This window comes from Hipposideros armiger, unplaced genomic scaffold, assembly GCF_001890085.2.
Source record: "Hipposideros armiger isolate ML-2016 unplaced genomic scaffold, ASM189008v1 scaffold_475, whole genome shotgun sequence".
Classification (NCBI taxonomy): domain Eukaryota; kingdom Metazoa; phylum Chordata; class Mammalia; order Chiroptera; family Hipposideridae; genus Hipposideros; species Hipposideros armiger.
In genome coordinates, this window is record NW_017731825.1 from 1,357,994 (window position 1) to 1,377,089 (window position 19,096).

The 19,096-nt window shown below is 47.4% G+C and overlaps 1 protein-coding gene across 3 annotated transcripts in view; it reads right to left on the reverse strand.

The window, feature by feature from the left end:
• Positions 1–228: 228 nt before the first annotated feature.
• TBC1D22B (TBC1 domain family member 22B) overlaps positions 229–19,096 on the reverse strand; it is an 81,364-nt gene continuing 62,496 nt past the window's right edge. For all 3 annotated transcript variants that reach the window (XM_019666575.1, XM_019666576.1, XM_019666574.1), the window contains 3 exons: positions 16,400–16,527; positions 16,011–16,106; positions 229–2,221 (listed from right to left, as the gene is read on the reverse strand). In XM_019666575.1, coding sequence (XP_019522120.1) covers positions 2,093–2,221; positions 16,011–16,106; positions 16,400–16,527 — 353 coding nt within the window. In that variant the 3' untranslated portion in view covers positions 229–2,092. The remainder of the gene's footprint in view (positions 2,222–16,010; positions 16,107–16,399; positions 16,528–19,096) is intronic.

The window sequence follows — 19,096 nt, forward strand, 5'->3', positions numbered from 1 at the left end:
GATCCATGTTTTTATTTCATTTTCGGAGTTTCCACAGGATGCTTTGCAGAGGAGGTGCTCAGTAATAAGGGGTTTGCTGATGTCCTCTGAGACTGCCTTTTGATTTCTGTTGATCCCCTGCTTGCCCAACAGAAGGCGTGTCCCCCATCCTGACTAGTATCAACAAGAAAAACCCGAGAAAAGAGACTCCTTAGGTTCCAGGTTACACAAAGCCATGCGAGAATAATCGGCAGTGGAGGAGGAAATACACTATTTATTTACAATTCTTTCACTTTATCCACAATTTCCCATACAAACATAAAAACTAAAAAAATAAAACCACCACTTGGGAACACAAGTGTCTTTCTTCAGTCCGGCTGAGGGCAGGTCACGAGCCCTCTCTGTGGAGGAGACCACTGAGGCACACTGAAGGGGAAGGGGACAGGGTTGGGAAGATGCCTGAGAAACAGCTCCAGATGTGAAATGAACATGCCTGCGTGCTGGGGCTCCACTGGCAGGGGCTCAAGGGTGTCACCCGCTGGGGACACTGCTTGGCTTACCAAGAAGTTGACAGTTGCTTGCCGCCATCCCCCACTTCTCTACTACCAAACACCAAAAATCGAACATGGGTCACACATCTCATGAGCTGAGAGTGGGGTATGATGGTGACAGTGGGGGGCACCGAATACCTCTCTCTGAGAAGAGCCCCAAACCTCAGGGGCACACAGGAAACCCCTTTCCTTGGCACTGACAGTTGGTTTCTGTCTTAAATATAATGCTGACTTAAAAATGTGGAAACAAAAGCCCTCCACCGATTCCAAGGGAAAGGCATGGGCTAAAAACATGAGGAAGGGCTTCGCCTCTGTGGTCCTCTCTGGGAGGCTGCTAGGGGTGAAGGGTGGGGATAATGTCTGCTGGAGATGGGGAGGGAGCAGGGCAGATGCCCCACAAAGGCCCAGGGACGGGGAGGAGAAAAACACTCTGAGACACTGATGTTTGGGATGGCTGCCACTGGTTTTCAGAGCAGCTCCATCTGCTCAGCTACACTCACTCTAGCAGGCTCCCATTCACTTCCCTCATGGGCGTGGGGCGTGGGGGGGGGGGCACCTAGAAACCAACCCGGAGGCACCAAAGCCACTTCCCTGGCAACCTCATCTGTGCTAGTGACCTAGATTGCTTTCACATGTTGATGCACGTTATAAATATAAAATCATATCTGCTACAAAGAGGACATATATTTGTACATCTTTACCCATATACATAATAACACAATTTACAAATAATATCTTGGAGTGGGGTAGTCATGGAAAAAGGGTTTGGAGAGGTAAAAGGCCCCTTCTCCGGCCCCTGCCCTGATCCTTTCTCAAGGGGTGCGTGTACACTTGGTCACTGGGGCCCTTCCCAGCGGGTTGAGAGGGGGCTAGTCTGGACACAGAAATTCAGACGTGTAAGTAAATGCTGATGGGTGTGTGTACTCATCCACACACACACAAATGCACGCTCACGTGCTGGTGAGAAAAGGAAAAATAAAATTCCTAGCCCTTGGGTGTAGGCCTCTTCCCAGAGTTCAAAGCATCGGTGCCTCCCCCATCTGAGAACCATGGTCTGAAAGCTGCCCCTCACTGGCTCAGACTAGGGCAGGAGGGAAAGGGTTGGGAGCTGGGGAGAGGGAGGAGGGGCCAAGAGTCTTCTGAAAACATAAGGCGTTTTTTGACCTGTGATTGAATCAAACTATGTCACAAAGCACAACAGTATCATTTGGGGCTGGGAGGCAAGAGACAGCCAGTCCACGGAGAGACGATGGGAGTTAAGACCCTGAGCCTTCCCTGCATTTGTCCAGTTTCTTTTAAAGGGGCAGACAACCCTGTACCTCCTTTTCTGTCCTCTCCCAGAGTGGGGCCCATCCCCGTGGCATGGAATACTGACAGCGGTCCAGGAGACCCATCCGGAGACATGGAGTGGTGGACAGGCACGCCAGAGAGTTAAGACTTGGGTGGCGGATGTGAGCTTTTTACAGCAGGACTGGTTCCTGGCCGGGGCTCGCACAGTGGCCGCCGTGATCAGATTGCCATCGGAGATGCGGGCAGTCTGGGTCCTTGTGGGGAGACAGCACCTATCGCCGGTAGTGATTAGGGGCGTCGGCAAACATGTACTTAAGTCTGTACGCCTCAGCGAGAAGCAGCCCGATCTCTTCGTTGCCCCAGTGTATTGTAGGTAGGTTTTGTAACAGCATGAGGAGACCCTGAAATGCAAGAAAAGGGCTTTTATCATCCCGGAGTGACAGAGCGAAGGGGCAGCCGGCCCTGGAATGGGGCCCCCACACATCCCAGAGGGTCTGGCGGCTCTCCTCCGAAACGGCACACAGCCCTCAGCTCCCAGTTCACCTTCAGGAAGCCATGAAAAGCCTCTGCTGGCTCTCGGATCCACTCACACTTGCCTCTTTAAAAATAGTATACACAGAGAATGACAACAATGAAGAAGGACATTTACAAGAGAAAAATAATCACTCATCATCCAAGTATCTCTCCCAATTTTGAAGTATTTCTTTTCAGTCTTTTCCACATGCATATTTATTTGAATAGTTGTCATCATAATTATGATTTTATGTGCTTCCAAATAATTTAACTGTAATTTTCATGCTTTTCCATGCAGCCTTCAAAAATGATTATATTCAGTATTAGTACTCTATCACATGGCTATACCCTAATTTACTCAACCATTTCCCTTTGGTTAGGGACTTAATTTGCTTCTTTTTAAAAGCAAGAACAAAAACCTTTACTGGAGACTGCTCCATATCATTTTGCATCTGACATCTTTCTGAAATACCCATGTTAACTTGTAATTACCATATCTGCCCTCTGCCCTGTTCTCCACACACCATCCTCGACCCGTCTGGCTTATTTTCCACTGTTCCCGATGTACATGCCTCATCCTGCCAGATTTATCTGTGCCTCCACAGTTTAATTTAAGTTGTTCCATTTTCTTGGAACACCTTCTCTTTTCTCCTCCATCTATCTAAATTCTATTCCGTTTTCAAAGCCCAGGCCATTCAAACAGCTCTATGGAAATAGCCTATTAAAGATGATATAAGAATAAAAATAGAGCCGGCCGAGTGGCGCGTTGGTTAAGAGTTGGCTTGCGATGCCAGCTCTGAGCAGCAGAGCCCAGGTTCGGATCCCACATTAGGGCCAGTGACACTGCCCTCTACAGCTAAGATGGTGAACAACAGCTTGACCTGGAGCTGGGCTGCCGTGAGTCGCTGGCAATGGTGTAGGCTGCAGTGGGGCTGCAGTTGTTACCGGCCAGGAGAGTGGCCCCTCCAAAGACTTTTAAGTTTTCTTTCCTATAGAAATAAATGTTAAGTATAGAAACGTTGTCTCCTCCCTAGTTCCTTAGTTTCTTAGCTCTTTGCTTTGATTACTCTTCTAATCAGTCTGTGAATCCTATTCTAAAGATTGCTCCTAGCCTGAATCACAGAATTCTCCTATCACCCTGCTTCTTGATTGCTTTGTAAATCAGTTTCTGAATCCTAAACAATAGAAGTCTCCTACCCCTGCTTCAGATAACTACTTGAAAGCCTGTGACTTCCTAATATCCCCCCAGGCCAGTTAGCTAAATGCCAAACCCATTCTGGGCCCAGACAACTGATGCCACCTGAGTGACAGGCTGAATGGCCACAGGCTTCATGAGAGCTAACAGATTTATTAATTAAAATCTATTTCTCCTCAATCAGGGACCTTGGAGATACAGAGGATACCCCAACAAGATTGCCAGTCACAACCAAAGAAGCCAACACGGTCTTCCAGGTGGAGCTCGAGACCCCTTCCTCTCATCTGAGATCAGCTAGGGGAGAGTTCCGTGAATCCCCCAATAGGCAGGGACAGCTCTATGCCCCTGCCCAGCAGGAAGCAGATACAGAAGAAGAGACCTCCTGTCCCTCAGCTTCCCATAGAGATTTTATGGGGATCACATCTCTCAAGGGGAAAACAAGGCAGGCAGTTAGAGGCAGGCATTGGGTCTCTGCATTCCTGCATGTCCCATAGACTGCCAAGGGGACATCCCCCTACTCCCAAAACTCCCTTTTGTATTGTAATTACCTACCCTGCGGGAAAACAAGTGGGCACAAAATACCCAACTAAATTAGACCAGTCACTGGCACCTTCGCAGTACCTCTTGTCAATCACAGGTGACAATCAAGTGGTCCCACTTGATTGGGGAACAGCCCGTTCTAGAGAAAGGGGATAAAAACTCCAAGTCCAAGGAAATCCGCCCTGCTCTTTTTGAGCGCTTCTTCCCGTTTTGAACCCCTTCCTCCCCTTTTTGAGCCTTTTGAGCCTGGCCTTTGCACGTGGCCCGCTCCAAACTCTTTGAAATGTACTATCTTTTCTAATAAACTACTTTTTACTCCGGTATCTATTCAGTTCTTTGCTCGAGTTGCCAAGGACCTGGACTTCGCGCTGAGAAGGGCCTACTCTCCGACAACAGAGCCATACTAGCCCTGGGCTGCTTACACGTAGGCTGTTCATCGCAGAGAAGTAAACAACTACCTTGTTTTAAGCCACTGTTATTCTAAGGTCTTGGTTACAGGAGGCAAATTTGTCTCATCTTAACAAATACAGGCCATGTCTGTCAAAATCAGAAACGCACGCGGGGTTTGATCTAGCAGCTCTACTTCTATGTCCCCCTCCTAGGGAAATAGTCACACTCCTACACAAAGGTATTCACTGCATCACTGCTTCAAATAGGGGGCATAATGACACTGGGGAAGTATCCGTCAGTACAGGAATAGTGAGATTAACCATGATTATCCGTATCATGAAATACAAAGCAGCTCCTTTAACAAATGAAGGACTTACATGTGCCAAGGTGGAAAGATATGTAAGACAGGAGCAAAAATGAAAAGTAAGTTGCAGAAAAATATATATATCATTCAGGTAAACTGGAAAACATAATATTTGTAATTTACTTATGCACATGTGTATATAAAATTTTAGAAGGTTAGGTGGTGTACTGTAAACTGGTTCCTTTTAGGGATGGGAGACTTTCACATTTTCTCATCATACTTCTATAACTTTCAAGACCTTTGTTTCCAATTTTTACAATAAACTCTTTGTATGTTACTAGTGTGATATAACTTTTTTTGAGTAATACACATTCTGTGGGAGTTCTGTTTAGTAAAAAGTAAAAAGGCAGAAAATAAATTACCCATAACTTCATAATCAAGAGGAAGCTACTTCTAAATGTTTTGGCATATTTCCTTCCAGTCCTTTTCCTGCACATTTTACACAGTTGAAATATTTTCTCTATATAATTTTGAATCTATTTAGTATTTATCATAAGCACTTCCTCTAATATTAAAAACTCCCTGTAGACATTATTAATGGTCAAACAATTTTCCATGATGCAGATGTACCATAATTTACTCTACATTTTCATGTTTTGAGCACTTGATTATTTCTAGTTTTTACTATAATGAAATTATAATGAACAGCCTTGTGCTAAAGCCATATTTTAGATTATTTCCTTGGGCAAGATTCCTAGGAATGAAAATCACTGTGTCAAAGGGCATGAAAGTCTTTAAAGTACTTAATACTCATCCAGAAAATGCATTCCATAAACATGCTCATTTCCCTAGATCTCCATCAGCTCTGAATACGCTCAACAAACAAACTTTGTTAATTGCAACTCCTTTCCCTGAGGTCTCCAGCCTGAGAATAGAACTCAAAGCCTTAAGTCAAAATGGTGATGGACCCACAGGAAGAACATATGAGAAAGCAATCAGGCTCTGTGCTTTTCTATCCATCTACTCTCCCAGCCCACCGCTGCTGGCATCTTTCCTGATTTAAGGTAAACAAACACCCCCTCCCGTCACATCACTGATACTGAGATTCACTCAACCTGACCAGTTCCTCAACCAGCCACTGATATTCATTCAATCTACCCCCCACATGCTAACGCTGCTTTTAAAAACTTTCAGCTGCTCTGAACTTCTCTGGGGTGCTCATTTCTCCCTGGGCTCTGTCTTGGCCTCAGCTCTAAATCCACCTTTTTTGTTTTTCAAAGAGAACTATCATTTTTATCTCAACTTAGTTTTTTTAAAATGTTGTCCCTTGGTATGTAATACAGTTCCCCATGACCTCCAGTCCCCCTGACCTCTGGCCCCTTTGACACCCCTCCTGCTTCCTGTGCCTTCCCCCCAAGCACCCCACCCCCACCCAACCTGGAAAAGGTATCACCTTTTTAATGTACTTCATGAATATATTCTATAACAAGATATAACGGCAGATGAAATAACTACCATAATTTCAAAGTAGTGATGAACAATGTTTTGAGATACTTGAAACAACTTAATAGGACATGAAAATACTCGCAATTAGCGACAGAGAGGTCCCACTAACATCACTGTGCTTTGTTGCCCATGCTCATTATTGCAGGAAATGCTGACTTTGAATTAGGGGGTCACGGAAAATAAAACTATAATTATTTTTCCATTCCCATGCGGGGATCTCCTGACTTCTAGATGTGGACCCTAGGTTTAAGTCCCCTGATCTTCCTGTGGCTTGTCCTTCTCTTGACCCACACCACAATTCACAAGAACTCTTATACTTCCTTCCAGAGTCTAGTTTGGGACATTCAAGTGCCCACATTAACACTTAATGTTACATTTTTTAACTTCATTCATTGGAAAACTTTCTTTTTTTGTACAAGTTGCTTTTGTTGGCATAGGATCTCACTCCCACTTTCAATCAGTTCACCGGGTGAGGCCAAATTGCTATCCTATTTCTTGAGGGCACATCTCATTGACTCAGAACCAGCCCCCATTTTCCACGGAAGGGAAGCTGAAGGAATGACATTTGCTTGGCCTCATCCAGAACATGAGCAAGACCATTCCAGGGTCCTGGAGACTCAATGGGATCGTTAGGGCTTCTCGTGATCCTCCCACTTATCATCACAGCCAGTGGTTCCAACCAGCCTGCAAGAGCTGAATCGACTGCAGAAACTCTTAGAAATACATGGGCCCAAGTCTCATTCCTGGTGTTTTGGATTCTAAAGACCTGGGATGTGACCCAGCAATCCACTCCTTTCACAACTGTCTCTAATGATTCCCACAGGCAACCAGGTCTGCTGTTACCACTAGTGGAATTAAAAAGCTCCTGAGGGACTAAAAACACACTTGAGATGCAGGCCTCATACTGAGATCCCAAGGAAGGAAACTCCTAGACATCACACAGAGAGTGATTTTCATTAAATAAAGGTAAATCTGTAAAACAATACCTTACAGCCAAGTTATTTTAATGTTTTCAAAATTTTTACACATGTAATGTGTAAAAAATTTAAAAAATGGAGGACATGATGTAGATCTATACTCTTTGACATTATAGAACATCCACTATATTTTGTAAAGTGATAGGGAGGTTACAAAACAAAGTATAGAAAATGGTTCCATTAACATTACATACACACAATATGAGTTTGTTTATATAGACGTGCATAATGAAATGCCTGGAAGGAAATGTATCACCTTTGTGTGGTAAGATCTCAGGTACTTAATTTTTTTTCCCCTCATTTTTCTGTAATGGTTATATATACATACAATTGGCAAACAAAAGCAACCAACAAAGGGGTGATCTCTCTAGAAGAGAATATTCTTTGTTGGGGTAGGGTCTACCTGTAATTTCCAATTCTTGTAGCCTTGCTAGAAGCCTGGAAATAATTCTACCCCTGGCCAAGCTAACCTCCCACCTCCCTCACCAGCAGTGAGGCCAAGTGTGAGAAACCATTCTGCCACCTAGTGGCTATGCCTAGGAATGCACTCACCCCCCCCCCCCCCCCGCCCCCATCCTCCTAGTGCTGTAACAATGGGAAAACCTGCCCAATACATTGATAAATTTCGGGAAAAGAAAAAGAGGTAGAAACCGAATGATTATAGCTTGTGGAAGAAAGTGTTAATCACAAATCCTTCTTCTGGGCAGGGTTTAAACTGGCAATTCACTGGATATCTGTAAAGATGGGGCCCACGCTTGGGCAACGTTCCACAATCCTCCCCTTGAGTTCCTGCAGAAGTGGTGGGTGGATGCCATCTGGTTCAAGGGATTTATTTACATTTGTTGGTTATTTAGGCCCGGAACATCCCACGGGCTTAGCACTGCTGCATTTAATGACTCTGACCCGTCTCCTCTCCTACAAAAGATATTTTCAGAGTAGGAATCTCTCTAAGATTTTCTTCCGTAAGATGAGAGCGAAGGATTCTGGGACCAGCTGCTACTCTGGTTTAGAGTCATCAGCTGGCCCCCATGACTTTCTTACAGGTTCCCGTTTTATGTCATAAAAGGAATTTTGATGACTGGTCCCTGGTGTCCCCTCGAAATCAGCTGAGACACCTGAGGCCTTGTTGGCACCACCCTGGCATCTCCGTGGGGTCCCAAGCTCTTGTGGGCTCCCACAGATGCTGTCCCAAGGTGACTTTTTAGACTGTAGGGTGACTAGGCATTAGGTCAGGTGCCTGTTCTGACTCAGGCACACACTTTTCCTAGATACAGAATTATAATCATTAAGTTTCCAGGCTTCCTGTGTTACTTTATTCTGTACAATATTTTTTGAAACATAATGATTTATTACAAAATGCAAAATGTTAGCTTCTCATTGTTAGTGATTCAAGAAAACGAGGCCACAAATCCTGGGTGGGCTGGGGACTAAAAGCCAGGCTCAGGAGCGGGCTGACAGGCACTGGTTTGCAAGCTCGGGCAGGTGGCCGTTCTCAGAGCAGCTGGCACCCGCCCCTTATCTGCAAGCTGTTCGTTCCCTGATGCTCACTGTGTGCTCTGAGGCCTGGGTCCTTGGTGGAATGTACATCTTGAAACAATGGGGGAGGGATCACAGAAGCTTTACCCTTGATGGGCCTTGATGACCTTGATGGAAGGCCAATAAGGATGGCCGTGCAGCAGTGCGAACGGCGGGCATGAAGGCTTTGGCCACTGTGATCTGGGGCTTGCTCCCCTGAACCCGGGCTTGCTCTACTACACTCATTTCTTCTAGTTTCAGTGATGCTCAGGGTCATTGCTGCGGTAAGACTGAAGATCCCGTGCATGTGCACGCTCACTAGTGCTGTCAGGAACCTGCTCGTCCTAGTCACCCATGGTGACAGCCACTCCCCAGAGCTCAGAGGCGAGCAGGTTAGCATTCTCTAGGAGGCCACCCCCACTCCACCGCTGCCCACCATCGTAGAACCACTGCCGATCTGTACAAATTTCCTGCACGCTGTTTTTCCTGAGTGCCCACAGTTTGGCATAGCTCATGTTCTAAACACACACTGAATTTTTTATTTTGGGAGGTGTTTTCCTTCTCCCTCCCAGTAACTCCTTTTGTTTGGTTGAGTTACATGGTGGCGCCCTGACCCACAGAGGGCCTGCCACACTCACTCACAGAACTCACTCAGGTTTCCTGTCCCTCTGGGCTTGACATGGGGAAGTCTCCCCTGAAGTCTGACACCCATACCTGCCTCAATGGCGTACTCTACCCCTTGGTGTCAGGAATACAAACCTGTTTTCCAGTGACCTAACTCTGTGGCTTTCCCAGTCCTATTTAACATTCCAGGCTCAGCCTCGGCGAGCGGGCAGAAGCCGGGAAGTCAACTCCCGTTGCTATTATTTTCTTATTTAACAAGGGGCTGTACATCCCAGTGACTTGGCTGGCTTTTGGGGTGAGACCAAGGCATCCCTCCTCATCCCATCTCCAAAGAGCTAGCAGTGTGGGTCAAGGCCCAGACGTTACAGGGCCAGGCTTTAGGGCTCGGGCTGCTGATGTGACAAAGGAAGGGGGTAGAAGTTTCCCTGCTTTAGAATCAAGCCCAACCTCCTTTCCACGGTCTTCACCAGCGCTCTCCCCTCGCCTCCTCTGCTACTCCAGCCACACTGCCTTCTCACTGCCTCCTCCCTCCGCCAGCACCTCAACCTCTTACCGTGCAGGGCCTTGGCTCTGGCTGTTCCTCTGCCAGGAAAACCCTTTGGCAGACCTCTGCGTGGCTGGCTGCAGCAGCCTCTCCTCTACTTCCCATCAGGGAGAAGAACCTAGCGAAGTGCAGGCCAGGGCAAGTGCTGAGAAGGGCCTGCTCTCGGTGTGGCCTTACAGCAGAGTGGGGACAGCTGTCACGTGCTCAGCCTATTGCCTTGCGGAGTCCCTTTTGCTTATCTCCTCCTTCTAGGATCCACAACAGCCTGACAGGCCCCCGTGGGCTGGTAGAGCCCTCGTCAGGCTCACAGCTGGGGGAGAGAAGCCCCCACTCTCTCCCATGGCAGTTCACAACTGCAAGTGGAGGCCCCGCTGGTTACGAATTAGGGTCTCATGTCCAAGGCCAATGTCAGTCTATCTAACCACCACAAAAGCTTCCCTTCAGCCAGGAAGGTTTCCCACCATCACCACTCACGCCCCAACACACTCACTACTTCACCACCTCTTGCAGAGCCACCACCTTGCATCTGATTAGTTCTGTGACTTGTCAGCCCTGAATCCTATGGGTTACACTTTTTTCTTCAAGTCCCCAAGCTGCCAATATCAAGATCCTCACTTGGTACCGAGATTCAAGTACAATCACTTACTCGTCAGCCTGCCCCTGTGAGAAAGGAAGCTTCTGTCCATTTCGATTTGGGAAATTTTTACATGGGCAGCAGTCTAACAGAGTTTAGTGTTGCTGCATTTTCCTCCACCACTTACTTTCCTCCCAACCTTTCAGTTGTGGCCTCATGACATGTGAGGCCATGTGCCCTTCTCCTATCAGGTGCTTTCCTGTAGCCTTTCTTTTTAACTTTTAAAATGTGGTATAACTTGCACACAGTAACTACACAAATCTTACGTGTACAGCTGGATGGCTTTATATATATAAAACCACCACCCCTATCAAGAAGAAAAACACTTCCTGCCCTAGAAGGCCCATGTTTTGCCCCAATACTCCCCAATACTCCCCACCAACCACTGACCTGAATCAGCCATCAACTAGTTTTGCCTGTTCTTGAACGTCACATAAATGCTTTCCTACCATCTTATTTCCAAAGTTATCATGACAACTCTAAATACTTTCTAGTGGCAAAAAACCTGGCATCATTAACCAGGGCTCCTTGGAGACACAGTTGAGTCCAAGGCTGGGGCAAAGAAAATACGAGATAAGCCTGGAATCTCTTGTGGTGCCAGAAAGTAAGGAAGTGCTTTAAAAATGATGGGGTTGAAAAGGTACCAGAACTCACCTGAAGGAGCACCCCAGGGCCAAGGCTGGAACAACAGGACCATCAAACAAATAATGACAATTGGGAAACCCATAAAGTAAAATAAATACCCATGAATCTTACATTGATATAAATAAATACTTGAATAAGTAAACGGGAGAGAAGGGACAGCTCTTCCTTAGAGTAGAATGCCAACTAATAAATACAGAAGTGATGAAAACAGAAAATCATCACTAGGCAAACATCACAATAATGATTATTGCAGGCAAGAACCATTAACAGATGTGAAAGTTAGTGGATAAAAGAATGATGACAAACAGGGTAATTACACAGTATCAAAGTGTCTCCCCAGAAGACACTTATTAATTACCAAGGGGAAAATAGTAACTCTATAAAAGTGGAGAAGCCTGGTAGATCCCCCTAAACCAAGGGCAGCAGTAAGGAGACAGGCCAACATCATGCACTGCCTGACAGGAGGTCCTGCGAGGGCACATCACCTCTGTGGTTTCTTCTCTGAAAGGCATGACCCTCTATTTCTTCACCAGAAAATGACAAACAACCCTCCAATTAAGTGACATTCTATAAAATAACTAATCAGTATTCTTAAAAACATTTGAAAATTTTGTCATGAAAGACAAGGAAAGAGTTGAGGAACTATCTCAGATTAGTGCCCTGGTCCAGAGAAAGAACATAAATGGAAAAATGGAAAATTCAAATTAGGTCTGTAGATTAATAGCATTTTATCAATGCGAGTTTCCTGAATGGTTAATTGTAGCATGGTGTGTAAGATGTAATATCCAGCTGATAGGGGTGGGGAATTCTGTACGATATTTGCAACATTTTTGTAAGTGTAAAATTATTTCAAAATAAAAAGTTAAGAGAGAGAGACACATCCACACAAATCCCTTTAAAAGCCTGTTTTGAGTAGACTCCCTCCTTCCCCGGCCCTCCTGAGTCTGGCCCGCAGCCCTGAGTGGGCAGGAGGCTCTGAGGGTCAGCAGCTCCCTCAGGGCTGTGCGCTGGGCTTCAAGACCGAGGCCCAGAGGCCCTCTCTGCTCCAGTCACCTGCACGCATGCCCAGTGATCACGAGAGCACCTCCTTCCCACAGACACGCGTGTGAGGTTTCCAGCCCCCTGGGTGGGAGAGCATGAAAGGGCATCAGGATGTCGCAGGGCCTCCTGGCAGTGGGAGGAGAAAAACCCAGGAGCCAGAATGGTGGGAGATCAACGGTAGGACCTTGGAGCACTTGTTTTTCAGTTTCAAAACCACCAATTTTTTGTTGAACATTTACTTTGTGAGAAGAAAGCCTGCCAGCAATTGTCAAACAGAAGGGAAGGGTGGTGAGGGGGTAGGGGAAGTGTTGGGAAGAGGAGGAAGAGGAAGAGAAGGAGGAGGGAGAGGAGGGAGAGGAGGGAGAGGAAGAGGAGGAGGAGGAGGAGGAGGAGGGGGAAGAGGGGGGGAAGGAGGAGGAGCTCTGAGCAACAGCGGTTCGAGTCCGGCCCGAGCTGAGCTGCCGCTGAGCTGCCAACAGGTGGCAGGCAGGATGGCTCAGCTAAAAAAAAAACCAACAAAACACAACAAACCACTCAGACGGTTTCTAAAACTGTCTTCACTTTACTGCTTCCCAGACTCTGGAGTATATTGCAGGGATGATAATAATGATAAGCTCACTGTTTCGAGGGCTATATGCACAGTCCACCATGCTAACTACTTCATGTGTATTAATTTGTATAATACTAATAGCCCAAGGAGGCAGGGACCCTTATCCCCATTTCACAGGTAAGAAGACTGAGGCATAGAGAGTCAATTTACTTCTTAAGGGTGCACACCCAAACAAGTGGCAGAGCTAGGACTTGACCCCAGGCAGACTGGCCCCAGAGACTGTGGCTTAACACTGTACTATTCTGCATAGTCCCCAACTTTAGAAGCAGGGTCGCTGCTTCCCGACACCCTCCGCTGGCTCCCCTCACAGTGGGTTCTTCCCTGCTTTTTAAGGGTGATACACGGCTGGTCTGCTGAAACCGCCACAACTCTAACTTTCCTCTCTGCAGCTACTTCACGTTGTTTTCCTTTGAGTCGCTGCAGCTTTTAGCTCCCAAACGTCTTTCTCCCAGGCTGAGCCTGTTTGGCTCTCTGGGACACCTGTAGTCATTGTCAGAGCTCCCTTTGCAGTGATTTAATTACAAGCGGCCCTTTTCTCTGCAGAGGTCAGGGGCCAATGTCCCACCATCTCAGAGACTGTTCTTGCGCTTTGTTCCTCACACCTGTTCCACGCTCTGTCTCCTAAAGGGCACCTCCTCTCTATCCTAACACAGCCAGACACATTTTTTTTTCTTTCATTATTCATAGAATTGCAGAACTATGGGGCTGGGACGAACTTTGCAGATTATCCAGTGTCATTGCCCATTCTATTTTGTCTGAAAGAAAGAGGTGAGGCTCCTGTTTAAGTAGGACTAACAGGTGTTCACACAGCAGCAGACAAAAAACCCCATTGTTATTCTGTGGGTTATTGTAGAAAGACCTCAAATCCACCAGATAATAGAATATGCTACCCAGTAAAGAACATCTCTATGTCTAACGCAATTTTAAAGTCATAGACTGTTGTCCTAGGCTCTGTCGATACTATAAATTGCTAAAAGCCATTCCAAAAATCACTTCCACACTCCCTGAGCTAATCTGGGAAGCACTTTTATCACATATGACAAGGTCCTCTGAGCCTGGCTCACGATAACTAAATTAGATTCCAGGCTCTCGGTATCCTCAGCCACATGATCAAAACTGATAGCTCACCCGGAACACGGCCATTGCAGCCCCTTGTGCTCATTTATACTAGGACGTCACATATGCTGCTTGTTGGCAGGAGCTGCAGCTCTTCATCAGCTGCCTAAAGCCTCGGCGCCACAGCCAGCAACTACTCACAGAAGCCCACGCTTTCCTTTTCCTTCCAAAGCCCTTACTAGGGCGAGTCAGGTCCTGTCTCTCCATCTAGCTGCTCAACAGGCTTCTGTTTTCAGCCACCACCTAACACCCATCACAGAGGGGTGCTGCTCGGGGATCACGTGGAGACGCTGCTGCTCTTGGGAACACCCATGTTATTAGTGAGAACTTAGAAAAACATGACGCCTTCTCTGCCTTTCTTTCCCCTGCTTTTAAAAGAAATATATGCCCATTTAAAAGAAAACAACAACCCTCTGTTCAGAAAAGTACAAAGCAGAAAATAAAAGCCCACTACTGCCCCCAGAGATAACGACCATGACCAACCTCAGGCCTTGCTCTCTGCAGACTACAGAGCCTGGCGATCTCTCTCCTCAATCCCCAGTACCCATTCCTGGGGCCCCTGGGGCAACTGCCTGGCTTCCATCACCTACCATTTGCCCTTTGGTGTTCCCAGGATGCTGCACTCTCCCTAGTCATCCCTCTGCCTCCTTCGCTCCATCCCTCTACTTGCCCGGCCTCTCTGTGCAGGAGTGTGGCAGGGCTCAGGGCTGGTCCTCTCCTCTCCTCTGTCCACACTCCCTTCCTTAGGGAGCTCATCCACTATCCTGGCTTTAAGGACTGTCGAGCCAAAGGCTCCCAACGTGACTGTCCAGTCCGGACCTCTCTTTCTTTCCAACTCCAGAAGCATGAGACTTACTTGCCTACTCCATATCTCCATTTGGCTGTCTAATGGCAGTTAAAATTCAACATGCTCAGAACTGAGTTCCAGATCCTCCTCCATGAACCTGCTCCGCCTTTCTCATAAACTGTAAAGCCATGCTGACTCATCCCTTTCTATTATACTTTACACCCAATTCATCAGGAATTCCTGTTGGCTCTTCTTACAAAATAGATCCAAGATCTGGCCACTTGTCACCCCTCCACTGCCACCATGCAGGCCCCAGCCACACTCAGGTCTCACCTAGAGGACTACAAAAGCCTCCTGGGCGGTCTCCTGCTCCCACCCTTGCCCACACCTACAGTCTACATGGAAGCCCGAGTGGTCCTTTGAAAATATAAGTCAGGTCATGTTCCTCTTCTTTGCTCAAGACCCATTTAGGGATCCCCTTCCACTCAGAGTAAAAGCCACGGTCCTTACAGTGTCTGCAAAGTCCTCCGTGATCTGGGTCCCCTGTCACTCCTCTGGCCTCACCTCTTCCTGCTCTTCCCCTGGACCACTCTGCTCCAGGCCACACGGGCCACCACCACGCTGCTGCCCTACCGCCTGTGCCATGGCTGTCCCCTCGGCCTGCACGTTCTTCCCCCAGAGGTCCATATGGCTGGCTCCCGCACCTTCCCTAAGCCTTTGCTCCAATGTCGTCTTCTCACTGAGCCTTTCCTGACTACTTTATTTGAAATTGCAACCTGTCCTTTCCCCTCCATCTAATAATCCCTTTATCCTGCTCTACGTTAAAACTTCTTTTTTCTTATCACCTTCGAAAATTCTTTTAAATGTACTATGCTTTTGTTTAGTGTAAGTCTACTCCTAACTAGTATGTGAGCTCTGCCTGTTTTACTTTCCAACATATCCGACATCATCAATGACGCCTAGCATGTGGCAGGCGTCCAAAAACGCTTGTCAGTGAATGAATGACAGGCCCTTAGGTCTGCCCAGCAGCTCTGCAGCCTTCCTGGCACTGAGACCCTCTCAGATTGAAGAGCTCTGGGCCCCACTGACTTCCTGCCAGCTGGGAGTGGCAGCTTCTTCTGAATCCCCCTTCTCCTTCCCCTTCCCAACCAGGTACCTGTGGTGGCACCTTCTGTCTGTGCAGCCCCACTAATGGGGTAACTCACTCTGCCGTTCATCCCCAGCCCAGGCTGAGCTCCTGCCCACTCACCTGGAAGTCCTCCTCATCCAAGATCTCTTTCCTCCACTTGATCAAGAAAGCTGCACACACGTAGAGGTGAAAGTGAGAGAAGCCTTCTGGTTCCGACTGGGAAGGCAAAAACACAGAGTGAGGGCTGCAAACCCTGACAAGGAGCTGGCTCTGGTCCTCTTAGTTCCAATCCTTCTGCAAGGTGGGAAAGCCACATAGCACCCCTTTCATGGCTGGACAAACAGAGGCCTGCACAGCAGAGGCTCCACCCATGAAGCTAAGGCAGGTGCAGAATTAGACAGGAGGTGGTGGTGGGGGTGGGGGGAACTTCTGAGCAGCTACACTCCACTGCGGGCAGAAAATAGGTGCACAGGGGCAGCACAGCGGGGAGAGGCAGCGGTCTCTCCTACCTGGTACGTGTCCCACAGGCGGATGGTGCAGCGGAGAGGAAGTTCCCGCATCAGCAGGTTGTTCATCCAACGAAAGGCAAACTGTAGGTATTCGACCTCGTACCTCCTGAAGTGATTATGTACCTGCTCTGAAACAGGAAGTGTCGTTGGCCCTGGGAGCACCAGCTGGGGGATCAGGCCTTGAAAACTCACATGAGCCAAAGGGCTGTTTCCTTTTCTTTTCACCTCCTGCCCCTGGGGAAGCCGGACGAGGGGCCATACCGGCTTCCGACTGTCCTTATGTTTATCTCACAGCAACACCGCATGGTTAACTCAGCCCGCGCACACAACTATTTTAACATCCCATAGTGATGTCCTAGGTGTCTTTCTTCCTTCACAGAGCTGCTCTAGCCACAAAGCAGGAGATACCGTGTTTCCCCGAAAATAAGACTTGACCAGAAATAAGCCCTAGCATGATTTTTCAGGATGCTCGTAATATAAGCCCTACCCCAAACATAAGCCCCAGTTAAGATCGCCAGCCAGACATGACTGTTTGAATAAATGTAGATTTTTGTACATGAATAAATGAACAAATGTAGATTGTTGGAGCAAAAATTAATATAAGACCCGGTCTTATTTTCGGGGAAACACAGTATAAGGTTCAGTATTACTCATCGGAGAAGGAGCCAGAGCGGGAAAGAACTGGGGGTCACCTTGGCCACCTTCCTGCTGGTGAGGGTTTCCTCTTCAGCATCCCTGACAGATGGCAGCCAGCAGGGACTTAAACCCTGCCAGTGAAAAGGCTCGCCAGCTCCACTCAGGGCCGCCTCCGTCACCGCAGTATTAAGGGAGGGATGCACTAGAAAGCGCTTCGCCACATTCAAAGAAACCAGCTCCCTCCTCACTCCTACCTAATGGTGTTTGGGTGATATTCTAGAACAACCCCAAAACAAACCTGTTCCCTGTTCTACATGACAGCCCTTCAAATAACACTTAATGGGTTTAAAAAAAAAATCACCACCCTCTTCAATTTCCTAATCTATAAAATGGAGATAATCATTCATACCTTGGCAGGTTTGGGAGAGGATAAAATGAGAAAATAAAAGTGCTCACAACAGCACTTGGCATGTGGTAAATATTTACTACAAAATTTGAAAGACTAACTATTAACAATGGTTATTTCTGGGATGTAGAATTTAAGGAAGGGGGAGGATTTTTACTTTTTATTTTTCTGAATCGTTTAAAATTTTGTAATAAGTAATACCTGTATAATTCAAAGAATAAAGATATATGCACTCAAATATCCACTTCCCTAGAGAACTATACCTTTATTTATCAGGTATGTGTGAGGGCAGAAACTTCAAGGGGAGAGCAGACAGTGGCAGAAACCACAGCCTCTGGCCTCTAGAACCCAATTGACGACCAGCCTGTCAGCCCGCTTAGCGCCCCTGCCACGCGCCCTGTACCAAGACCCAGGTGAGGGACGCAAGACACCTACATGTGGGCCCCGCATGGGGCTAACAGCTGGGTCAGGGTGATCAGAGGAAAAAAAAATCCACGTATCATAAAGGAAACAACTGCAAATAAGCAAATGAGCTGGGAAGATTGAAATCCTGTCATAAAAGGAAGCTGAAGTGACTGGAACAAATCAGGGAAGGTTTTCATGGAAAGAAAACCTGGGAAAGGAGAAAGAAAAAAAAGACAAGGCTTGCCTAAAGCAGAATGTCCATGACTGCGAAAACCAGGGAATGAGATGGACTATTTGGTGTAGTAACTGGTGAAGTTCTAAAGAAGCTTCACAACTTAACTGGTGCTAGAGATCCCCTTTAACAGACCTCCCTGTTAGGTTCTACGTGTTCTTCGTGAAACAGCTCTGACTCCTCTCTCTGGAGCTCAGTTTCTCCATCGGTCAAGCACAGGCTTCCCGAGTTGCCTTTTAGTCCTAACATTCCATTATTCCAAGTCGGAGCCAAAGGCTTTCTGTAAGGCTCCTGTTTCTCAGACATTCTGCTTCAGGAAGAGCCCCGTCTCATCTCCTCAGGCCCAAACAGGTCATAGGGGGCTCTGGGAAGTCCTGCTGGGGTATCAGCCAGACTTGAGGACCCTGCGTCAAGCCCAGGAGTCCTGAGTTGCAGCACCACTTGGAGGACAAGGCCGGACTAAGACGATGCTAAAAGCAATGGAAGGCCACAGGATGCTTCAAAGCAGAAGGGATGTGACCAGAACAATGCTTTAGAAAGATGCAGTTGGGACCCGCCGAGTGGCGTGTTGGTTAAGAGCTGGCTTGAGACACCAGAGGGCCTCGGTTCAGATTCCACATATGAGGGCCAGTGACACTGCCCTCTACAGCTAAGATACTGAACAACAGCTCTATCTGGAGCTGGGCTGCCCGTGAGTCACCAGAGGAGGCGTAGGCTGCAGCCCCTGCTGCAGTGGGTTGCCATGGGCTACCGTGTGTAGCCAGCAGCCGCCGTGAGCAGCCATCCAGAAGCCGGTGACTGGTCTGCCTCACCCGGGAAGAGCGCAATGATGGTGCCAACTTGGGCCAGTGAAGCAGCGTACTCCACAACTAGACTGAAGAACAAAAGGACAGCAACTTGTCTGTTCCCCTTCCCCCAATTCCCCAGCGCTGTTCCCATCCCCCAATTCCCAAATAAAAGTTAAAAAAAAAAAAGAAAGAAAGATGCAGTTGTGTGATAGGAGGTTTAGAAGAGGAAA